General features: G+C 35.4%; 1 protein-coding gene across 1 annotated transcript; it reads left to right on the forward strand.

The window, feature by feature from the left end:
- The first annotated feature begins 82 nt into the window (after nt 1-82).
- On the forward strand, nt 83-8,718 carry LOC105317755 (coiled-coil domain-containing protein 146). Its single transcript, XM_011414483.4, has 18 exons — nt 83-223; nt 1,179-1,346; nt 1,757-1,839; nt 1,951-2,163; nt 2,433-2,490; nt 2,714-2,890; nt 3,030-3,103; nt 3,259-3,486; nt 3,814-4,096; nt 4,212-4,337; nt 4,545-4,678; nt 5,024-5,188; nt 5,668-5,892; nt 6,164-6,228; nt 6,370-6,662; nt 6,900-7,037; nt 7,500-7,748; nt 8,126-8,718. Exons 2-18 carry the CDS (start codon nt 1,179-1,181, stop codon nt 8,327-8,329), a joined length of 2,883 nt encoding a protein of 960 aa, XP_011412785.1. The 5' UTR covers nt 83-223; the 3' UTR covers nt 8,330-8,718.
- The last annotated feature ends 1,482 nt before the right edge of the window (nt 8,719-10,200 follow it).

Below are 10,200 nucleotides of genomic sequence, written 5' to 3' on the forward strand. Positions count from 1 at the left end.
ATTATTTTAATTCTTCCAATTACGTTTGGAATAAATACATTGGTTTCCAGCATGTTACCAGAAACTAGCTGCTCATGCGCAGAAGCCATAGAAACAATCGTGTTTATTTCCGCTAAGCGGAATTTCATGCATATTTTATGTTATGGCTCGAATTTAACGCCTAGGCTGGCCATTTACACGCAATATCTGCATAGGGAATAACTTCTATTAGGAGAGAACAAAGGTATAGTCTTTCATGGGTCATTAATGAAAAGGAAGTTGCTATAGATAAACGTTTTATCGACAAATCATTGAAGCGGGTCAGGCTATCTGTGTCAAATTTTAGAAAGATGCACTGGCTGCACGAAATACGATGCATGTTTTAAAATGGGTCCTGAGGGACATTAGATTATATGATACATGTGTCGTTATGGTCCCATCATTGACATGTCTTTGAATTATTCAATCTTCATGGCATATATATGCATTTTGGTCGTTCATGCACATTAAGTTTGCATTTTGGTTTTCATTTTACATAGGTTTGTGGTTCTACAAATCAAATATTGATAAAAATATAATTAGAGTTATAAAAATAGCAAATGATTGCAATTGTCACAGATATATGATACCAATATATATATATAAGTATTCTAACTCTAACAGGATTTACTAGCTAGGTTATCAATGAGGTGTTTTAGAAACATCGAGAAACTACTTTGAGACACAATCAAGCAGTAAAACATGTTCTGGTGTCACATCAATAATGTGAATTGCAAACCATTACTTTGAATTTTCATATAAGCTTTGACATCATTATTTTATTAACATGCATTTGTACATGTATGGTACAAAAGACATCCCTGAATCTTTCAATCCACAGACAAAGCTTTGGTAAAATTATTTTACCCTTAATTACATATAATAAAGTCTCTGATTTATATATACCTTACAGTCAAACATTATCAGACAAACTATGCAAAATGAAAAATTAATAAACTCAATACATGTATTGGATTCCTATCCTCATCAGGAAATTTGAATTTTGTATGATGTCAATATCATATTGGGTTTTTAATTATGATTATTTGATTCAAATATGAATTATTCATTTGTGATAGTTGCATGAGGTAAAAAAAATCTGAATAAGAGCCAGGAGAAACAGTTATTGGTATATATGAAAAATCAAAATAATTTTACAGATGAGTGACAAGGAGAGTGAAGATGGAAGGGATAAGGAGGAAGAGGAAGAAGATGAAGAGCCATTGAAGTATGCTCCCGCCATCAGCGCTCTTCCCCCACGGGTCATTCAGCAGGAGGAGAGTCAGGTGGAGGTGTCTGCTAGCCCCGCCTTTCAGTGTCTGGAGGAGGTGGGTACAACTTTGTGCTGAATTAAATCTGTTTTCTTCGTGTATATTATGTTATCACTTAATTCATTTTATATCTGATTCATTATCTACTGTAACATCTGTTAAAATTGTTACCTTGTATTTGACAAGTTTCTGCTGTTTACTGTAAATGCTTTTTTAGTGTGGTACACATATGCTTATATATGATAGAAACAATATTATACAACCGATGTGATAACGTGCACATGTATATATTAATAATATTTTTTCCCTTTTCTTGTTTTCCAAGCATAGAATGCATGTGTGCCTCCATAGATGATTTCAGTGATTAATATGCATTCTCCATATCTATAGACAGTGCTGTAATAAATTGATGCATCCAAATGGTGTGCTAATTTGGTAATAAAAACATCTTATGTTTCATATTACAGCTTTTCCAAGAGGGGAAACTGACAGGAACTAAAGTGGCTCTTTTGAAGTCAAAGTATACAGAATTACATGATACACTAAAAAGGTATTTCAAAAAGTTTGAATGTTTTTCAAAATGTTTAGTAATGTATTATCTTACATATTCACAGCTCTAGAAGAATCTTTTCAATCTTCTTATGTTTTTCATTTTTTTCAGAACAAGAGAAAATGAAACAAGTTTATTGAAAAAGGCCAAAGAGTTTACAGTGACTCTTGAGAAACAGAGGAGTGAACTAGAAAAGGGAGACAACTTCCCTGCGGGCTCTAATGCTAATGAAGTGACAAAACTCAGAGAGCAATACCTCAAGTTCAGGAATGAGACAGAGAAGGCTGAGGATAGGAAATACCAGGTGGAATATAGGCTGGAAATGTAAGTAATGATTAGTCAAACATAGACATGAGGGAATTTATCTATCAAATGACGAGGAGATGCAATGAAAAGGGACTTGGAATAATTCTTACACAATGCATGTACCGGTATATGCATGTATTTATATAAAACAGCATAAATTTATTAACTGTAGCTTCAGGATTTTATAGTTTGGAATATGCACATGATGAATAAATTATTCACTACCTATGAAATACTGTCTAAAAATTGTTATAGAATATATTTATCTTTATCTGTGTCCATTTCAGTCTCACTGAAGAGAAGAAGATCATGGAAAGAGAATATGCCAGGATGCCCAAGCAAGGGGTAAATTTCAAATGACAATACAATGTATATACAGATACATTGATAATTTATGTATACAGACATCTGTTACCTTCAATTAAAATTCATAACTTCATTGAATTCATCCATCACCACATTAAATATTGATTACTGGTTTAAAACTATTTAGTCATCTATTGCCTTAAATTCAAATTCATGAATTATCCATCACCACATTTTGATATTCTCAGATCTTTTGTTGCAGGAAATAGAAAAGAAGATCAAGGAGCTACAGGCCGCTTGCGAGGAGATGAAGAAGGAGATCAACAACCGTCAGCTGGAGTCGAAGACTCTGAAGGAGGATGTAGAGAACACGAAGCGAGAGAACCTCCTCGAGGCGAAGGAGGTAGAGAAGTCTCAGGACGAGATGGAGAAACTTAAGGTCAGGGATAGAGACAGGCATTAGTATAATAACAGTACACTATGTACATTATGTGTATAAAGACTGTTATCTATTAATAAAGTATACCTGTACATGTGTATGATATTGCTATAGATAAGGATTACATGCAATTTTACAGGCTGAGCTAGTTCAAGTCAACACACTTCCAAACCAACTGGCCAAAGAGGCAGACAAACTAGCCCGGCAGAAAAAGTGAGTTATGTAACCATTTTCTTAATTTAGTTTAATATATAGTATTATTAAACAAGGTGTTCATGGAATAATAAATTTGTAATTAAAAGAGAAAGCATGAATATGCCTGATTTTTAGATATTTGAATAAATTCAACATTCCTTTTGTTACAATAGTGAGATAGACAACAGAATTCGAGCCATGGACTCCGAGTACCAGGAGGCGTTAGAGATGGTCCAGACATTGGAGAAGAAGCATAACGAGATGGACGAGGAGCGTTACGAGATCACCAACGAGCTGAAGAAGCAGCAGGACTTGCTGACTCAGCGAGAACGCGAGCTCGCCGAGCTGATGAAGGATTATGAGTATGCCAAGGATAAGGAGGCTGTGCTGAATGCTGACAGGTAATCATGGGGGTGGAATACTATAGATTCTTATTTTACACATGGGGTGGAAAAGTTAGTACAGGGTTCAGGGTAAACAGAGTTAAAAACAGTCAAACCATACCAGTGATCTAGATACTGCATTCATTTTCTGTTTTAGATTTACATGTATATAGTATTACAAAAAATCAAAAACGGTACATCCAGCAATTGTTTATAGTGGCGATAAAAAAGGGATTTCAGCGATAACTAATTTAACACAGCATATTATTAAAAAAAATGGGAAGTATGAAAAATTTTGTTTGTGTAGAAGTCTGTTCACTTATTCTCAATTTTCTTTCAAAACAGAGCTACCTTGGACATGAATTTGAGACACATACAACTGGAGAAGAAAAATACCCATGATGTGTTATCACGTAAAACTCGTGAAAAAGAGAGGGACTTACGAGCCCTGAAAAAACTAGAGCTTCAGATGAGAGTGGCAGAGGAAAATCTCGCTCACACAAAAACAATCCATGAAAAAGTGTTATCACAAGTGGGAGGAATGCCTAAAGATGATGGCAGTTTGCAGAAAAAGAAAGACGATTTAGCCAAAGAAGTGGAACAAACCAAGAGGGCATTAGCCACACAGGTAAGCCACAGACTTAAAAAGTGTCATTCAGTAAGAGATGATTTTTCATCTGTAGGTGTTGAATTTTAATTGACATGTAATATCCTGATTGTAACCACTGATGTATCAATTTCAGAACAATTTGACAGCTGTAGAACACGTGAAGCTAGAGAAGAGTGCGGCAGATGAACAGAATCTGCTGTACGAACAGAGTGACCTCCGCATAGAAGTGGTGGAGCTCACTCGGCTCGCTGCCATTAAGGTGAGCAGTAGATCTACAGGCTCTCTAGCCTCGTGATTCAGAAATCTTGTTTTACATGAAATTTTTCAGATTTATCTCCCTTTGATTGCATTAAGATTAAGTGAAATAATAGTACTTTAGAGTTTTTTGTTTCAATCAACTGGATGAAAATATTATAGGTAAAGAAGCTCAAGTAGGGTGTTTTCATATTTTATGTACTTATTATAGGCTGATGAAAGAGAACAGAAGGCTCGAGATTTCATGAGGGCAGAGATGAGGTACCACAAAGCCCGGGAGGATAAGAAGACCAAGGAATTACAGATAGTGGACCACAAGAAGAAATACCAGGAAATGATGATCAAGTGAGTGACTCAATAGTGAAACATCAGTCAGTGATTAAATGATGAATTAGTTTAATATAAACCAGCTTTTGTTCATGTCCAAGAAAAGTTTGCATTGCCAAGTTTAAGGTTTGCAATTATTTCTCACAGCAAATGACTTAATATTTACCGGTATTTATGATAGATTATTCTCTTACTTTGGTGTCTATGCAAAAATTATTCACTGTGAACCAGTTTGTTGCTTAAAAATTGTAAAATAAGGTCATTGACAATAAAAGTTGTGTATTGTATCACAAAATATCACTGACATTAAAATAATACATTGTACAAATTATATGCTTTATCTTTGGGATTTTTTTACTCCAGATTAAAAGACTTTGCCAAGCTGTATGATGTTATTAAGAACGAGAGGAACAAGTGTGTGAACCTGATCCAGACCAGCACTCAGAAGGCTGCGGAGATGAAGGAGAAGATCAAGATCCTGCAGAATGAGATCGAGATTCTACGCACTGAAGTCAGCAAGAAAGACAAGTCAGTACTCGATCCTGTGTTGTGTGTTGTATGTGTGTTGTGTCTATCAATCATTATTTTCTAATTCAATTTTAGTATTTATAGGGTACAATAGTCAAGGTTCAAATCTCCTAAAATGAAAAGCTCAGTACACTGAAAAACAGAAAACATAAATTCAGATATAATTGAAATTCAATTATTATAGAAATTTGGGATTTTTCTTTACCAAATAATAGTTTATGGCTATAAAAATCTGAATTTAAATTTTTTTTAAGCATATTTACTTTGATGGGTGGTAATATGCAAGCATATATTTCAAACAATCATGATGTTATAACTCTGCCAATAAGTTTATACAGACTTAAGGTCATATGTAACATAATCAGCATTATAAGTGATTAGATATGTCAACATAATATACAACCTGTTGTAAATTTTAAGAAACTAACTTGTTGTAAATTTTAAGAAACTAACTCATACGGTTATTCTTCTCCTAACAGAGAACTTCAGAAGCGGCGGCTGAAACACATGCACAGCATCGTAATGAGGGACGGTCTCCGTAATGAGGTCGCCAAGCAGAACGCGATCTACGCCGAGATGAAGTCGACCGTGGAGCAGCAGAAGATGGATCTGTCCAAACTGAACATGATGATGAACCAGGGCGAGGACGAGAGCAGCAAGCTGAGGGAGCGCTACTCTGTGGAGGAGAAGAAGAGGAACGACAGGTGAGAAAGCCTACCTGTGTACACCTGTGTTATCAACGGTCATCATGTAGCTTTATTTAGTGTATCTTTATTTGACCTCAAGTCTTGTCAGAGTACAATTGCTGAATATGAAAAAAGTGAAAATGAAATATTTTTGTGGCAAATTTCTAAGCTTATTTATCTAATGATAGCAATGTTTGAAGTATTTAACAGTTGAAGAGTTGCCTACCTTTATCAATACTGCAGTAGGTTTTTTTTTCACTTTGTTTTGATAACTTTTCTCTTTATACAGAGGCTTGAGGCTTATCCAGAGAGAGGAGGAAGTCTGCATATTTTATGAAAAAGTAAACATTGAAGGTAAAAATTTTTGCAAAAATATTATTCTTTACCTGAATTTAAAAATGCTCATTTTTAATAATGATAAACAAACATTGTTCAAGTAAAATAGTTAAACTATGAAAACTAGCAATTCATCAATATTTATTTGATATCCTTTAGAACAAATGATAAGAAATGGTAATGTGGACCTACAAGCCAGAGAAGAGGAGATTCGATTCATCAAGATGGCTCTGAACGAGGAGAAGAGGAAGCAGGAGTTGCTATGGAAACAGCTGCCCAACAAGAGGTCCCTGGAGGAGGAGTTGGTGACGCTCCAGATCCAGTTACAGCAGTGTCAGGACCGGATGTTAGAGCTGGAAAAACAGCTGGAGGATCCGTACGATGAGAGCCGGGTCCGCTATCTGGAGGGGAAAGACCTGCCGCCCGCCAAGCTCCAGGACAAGATCGAAGACGTAAGGACCACCTATCTTATCATTATTAGCTTTATGCTTTAATGTTATTATTTCTTTGAATGATTTCTCATGATTGTTAGTGAATACTGAGCTGATCAAAATTGCATGGATCACACATTATAAAGAGATTGCATGAAAATCAAAATTTAATGATTTTAACAATTACAATTGTACATTACAGAATTACATATATTTAAAAAGATTGCATTAGAATTAAAATTTTATGATTCCTAACAGCTTGAGGCTAGGCTAGCAGAAAAAGAGGAGCACTTGTTGGAGAAGGATTTGATATTTGAACAAGTGAACCGCCTGGTGGACAGAGTAAAAAATAAAGCAGAAGGAGGAAAGGAGGATACGTTAGAACTCGCCAAGAAGGTCAGTATGAACGGGCTCACCAGCTGGCTTATCACTATGTGAACAGTATCGTATAAAGGATTAATGATCGACAAAATTAGTATTCATGTATTTTGAAATAATTACAATGTTTTCCAACCACCATCACTTGTTTGTCAACTTGATCCCTGTACATTTATACTCGGCCTTACTCCTCTAGGTGTGGACTACAGTTCCTATCTGTTTATATCTTTAAATTTTTTTCATTTCCACTAATCATTATGATGAAGTATCAGATAATGAATGCTCTGATATTTCCATTTCAATCTGCTATAAATATCATGTCTTTTGTTATAAATATGCCAGGCACTCTTAGTTTCTTTCTATGGATTTAACAACTCTTACTTACATGTACCAAAACTTTCGCCATAAATATAATGAATGAATTTTTCTATTTCAGTATGAAAGATTAAACGATAACAAATTCAATTGTCTGTGTTTTAGGTTAACGAACTTCAAGCGAAAATTAAAGAAACGACACGTAAAATGATGGCTTTAGTGTCTGAACTTTCAATGAATCAAGCGAACGCTTTAAAATTACAACAAAATCTAAAGGAGAAAGAGGCGGACTTAGAACAGTGCTATATTCGTATGGAGAAAGGAGAGGCGCCTAGTGATGAAATTGCAGGGGAATGGTTCAAGATATTACGAGACGAGGATCGAAGATCAAGAGACAAGGAAGAAATCAGAATGGTATGTCTAAATTCTTTGATGATTTTACCGGTACAAATATTTAAACTTACAGTCTAATTTGTTGGGAATGCATTGGTATCAAAGGAATAAATTGTATTCATATAGTGGAATGAGAAAACTGGTGACATTATTTGACATATAATTAAGCAAGTTGGGATGATCTCATTTTGTGATGCAGTTTAATTTGGAAGATTGATTATCATGATCTGGTTTTGTAAAGTAAATATTTTTAACAGATTGATGTAGATGATATTGTTTTCAGACATAAAATTTTTGGCAGATTGGTAGACTGGTTATGACAACCTTATTTTGTGATGCAATATTTAATGACCTGGTATATGTAATTATGATTTATAATACATTGTTTTGTTCGGCAGGCTGAGGAGGAGGAGGAACAGTACAAGATCGCGGGCGGCGTGACCACCACCGCTGAACCACGACCAAACGCTTACATCCCCGACGACGACAGTGAACTGCCGATCCCGAGGCCTTATGGGAAACACGCTCCCTTCAAACCGGCAGAATCTGGATCCACCATGCGTCACATCAGAAAACCAGTGCCTAAGCCTATTGAGATCTAAACAATCTAAACTGAACATGTGTTATTTATTATTATTCATGTGTATCAAGTACTGTCAGAACAGTTGGCCTCAAGTGTTCATTGGTATATTGTATGGTGGTTTCCAACTTTGTCAAAACACACAGATGTGTAGAAATTGTACATTGCCAATTTTAAAATAGAAAACTTGAACCACTTTGTACAGAAGTCTGCATGCTAGTGATCTTGATGTAGAAAATCATGTACGTCAAGTCTGTGGTCTGTTCACTTCAGACAGAAAAATGGACCAAGTGTTAAAGTCTCTTCATATTTGTTTTGATGTTTGTGTATAAATCCATTAAGGTATGTACTGTGATATCTTAATTTTATATTTTTTCTTCAATGTTGAACAATAAAACATAAAAATACCTGGATGTGTGCTATATGTCATCACTATAATGTTGTTGGGGGGGGGGGGGGTGCAAATTATTGCAGAGACTGAGACTGTGTTGGGGGGGGGGTATTGCAATCAAGTGTATCCTGTTTCACAGACTAAAGTGTTAAGTACCAGGTACCGGTATATATTCATTTCTGAATATAGGGAAAATTAAGGTAAAATATGCCAATTTTACTTATTAACATTTTTTCCTACATCTGATAATCATGAAATATTTATTAGAATGAAAAGCTAATTAAGAAGACAGCTAATTAGTGCACATGCAGTACCAACATTGTCAGTAGAGAATGAAAATGTCTGGAATTCATTAATAAAAATTCTCCTTGAATGTGTGGAATAATTAATACGATTATAACAAATATTATTACGATAACATGAGACGGGTTATATTCACAGTTGTAATCCCCAGAGGAAACAACGCAACAAAGAAAAGCCTTTTATTTTAGTTCCGTATTCTATACAACATAATAGAATTATGTATGAAGGATGTTGAATGTCAAACACTTATATCCTTAGAAACAGCCACTTATTTTCTAGGATGTTATAATATTTATATTAGCCGAATATTACACAGGTCAGGGCACTTTAATTTTCACGTTCCACAAACTACTACACTGGCGTCGGAAGCAAATTGAAAGTGGGGGGGGGGGGGGCTAGACTAATTCTCAGAAATATTGAGAAAAAAGTAATTCCCAAAATCATGGAAATCCTAATCGGGGGGGGGGGGGGGGGGGGGGGGCTAGTATGCTTCTGAATCCAACTTCTCAATCTTTTAAGGTTAATTTAGGAACAAAAATCTTTCCTGCGAGAAAAAGTGGGGGGGGGGGGGCTGAACCCTCTATCATGCTATGTTTCTAATGGTTAGGTATAACTTTGCAAAAAAAGTGGGTTAAGCCCCCCCCCCCCCCCTGGGGGCTGAAAAGGATCGCTAACGTAAAACTTAATAACTAAATGGTACCCCTGCCATATATTCCTAAAGGAATTTATTTCTATTTTTATTTTTTATCTTTTAGTCTTGTTCGTTAAAGTCAAAGTGTCAAAAATAATTTAATATATTGTTCATGTAAATCTAATGGGAATTAAGAATCAAAAATATACACATGAATATTGTAACTTTGAGAGTTTTGTTCATCAGTTATGTGCCCCCCCCCCCTAAACCACATGCTTCTTAATTGCAAACAAGTGAAAAGCTGTCAATGTGACAGCAAACCGGGTTTTCTTTTATGTGAACTGTATCCATAATCCATGTCAACCCTTATCCAGTGAAATGGAGTACCCTATATGCAACATTTTGCCAAAAAATGACTAAGTTCAAAAGCTGGTATTTTTTCGATAAATTATCAGAAATCAAAATCCTACCAATATGCACACCTCTGATATAAGTACAATTGATCTGCAAAAGAACAACTTCCTATCTTGAGAACTGTAGGAGGAGTTATCCGTACAATGAGGGTACC

Source organism: Magallana gigas, chromosome 4 (assembly GCF_963853765.1).
Source record: "Magallana gigas chromosome 4, xbMagGiga1.1, whole genome shotgun sequence".
Lineage (NCBI taxonomy): Eukaryota > Metazoa > Mollusca > Bivalvia > Ostreida > Ostreidae > Magallana > Magallana gigas.

What these genes read in the sequence shown, in the direction of transcription:
- LOC105317755 (XM_011414483.4), top strand. Translation starts at nt 1,179, where the DNA reads ATGAGTGACAAGGAGAGTGAAGATGGAAGGGATAAGGAGGAAGAGGAA. An exon ending in TACCAGGAAATGATGATCAA is followed by an intron (nt 4,679 to 5,023) that starts GTGAGTGACTCA and finishes TTTTTACTCCAG; the next exon opens with ATTAAAAGACTTTGCCAAGC. An exon ending in GAGAAGAAGAGGAACGACAG is followed by an intron (nt 5,893 to 6,163) that starts GTGAGAAAGCCT and finishes CTCTTTATACAG; the next exon opens with AGGCTTGAGGCTTATCCAGA.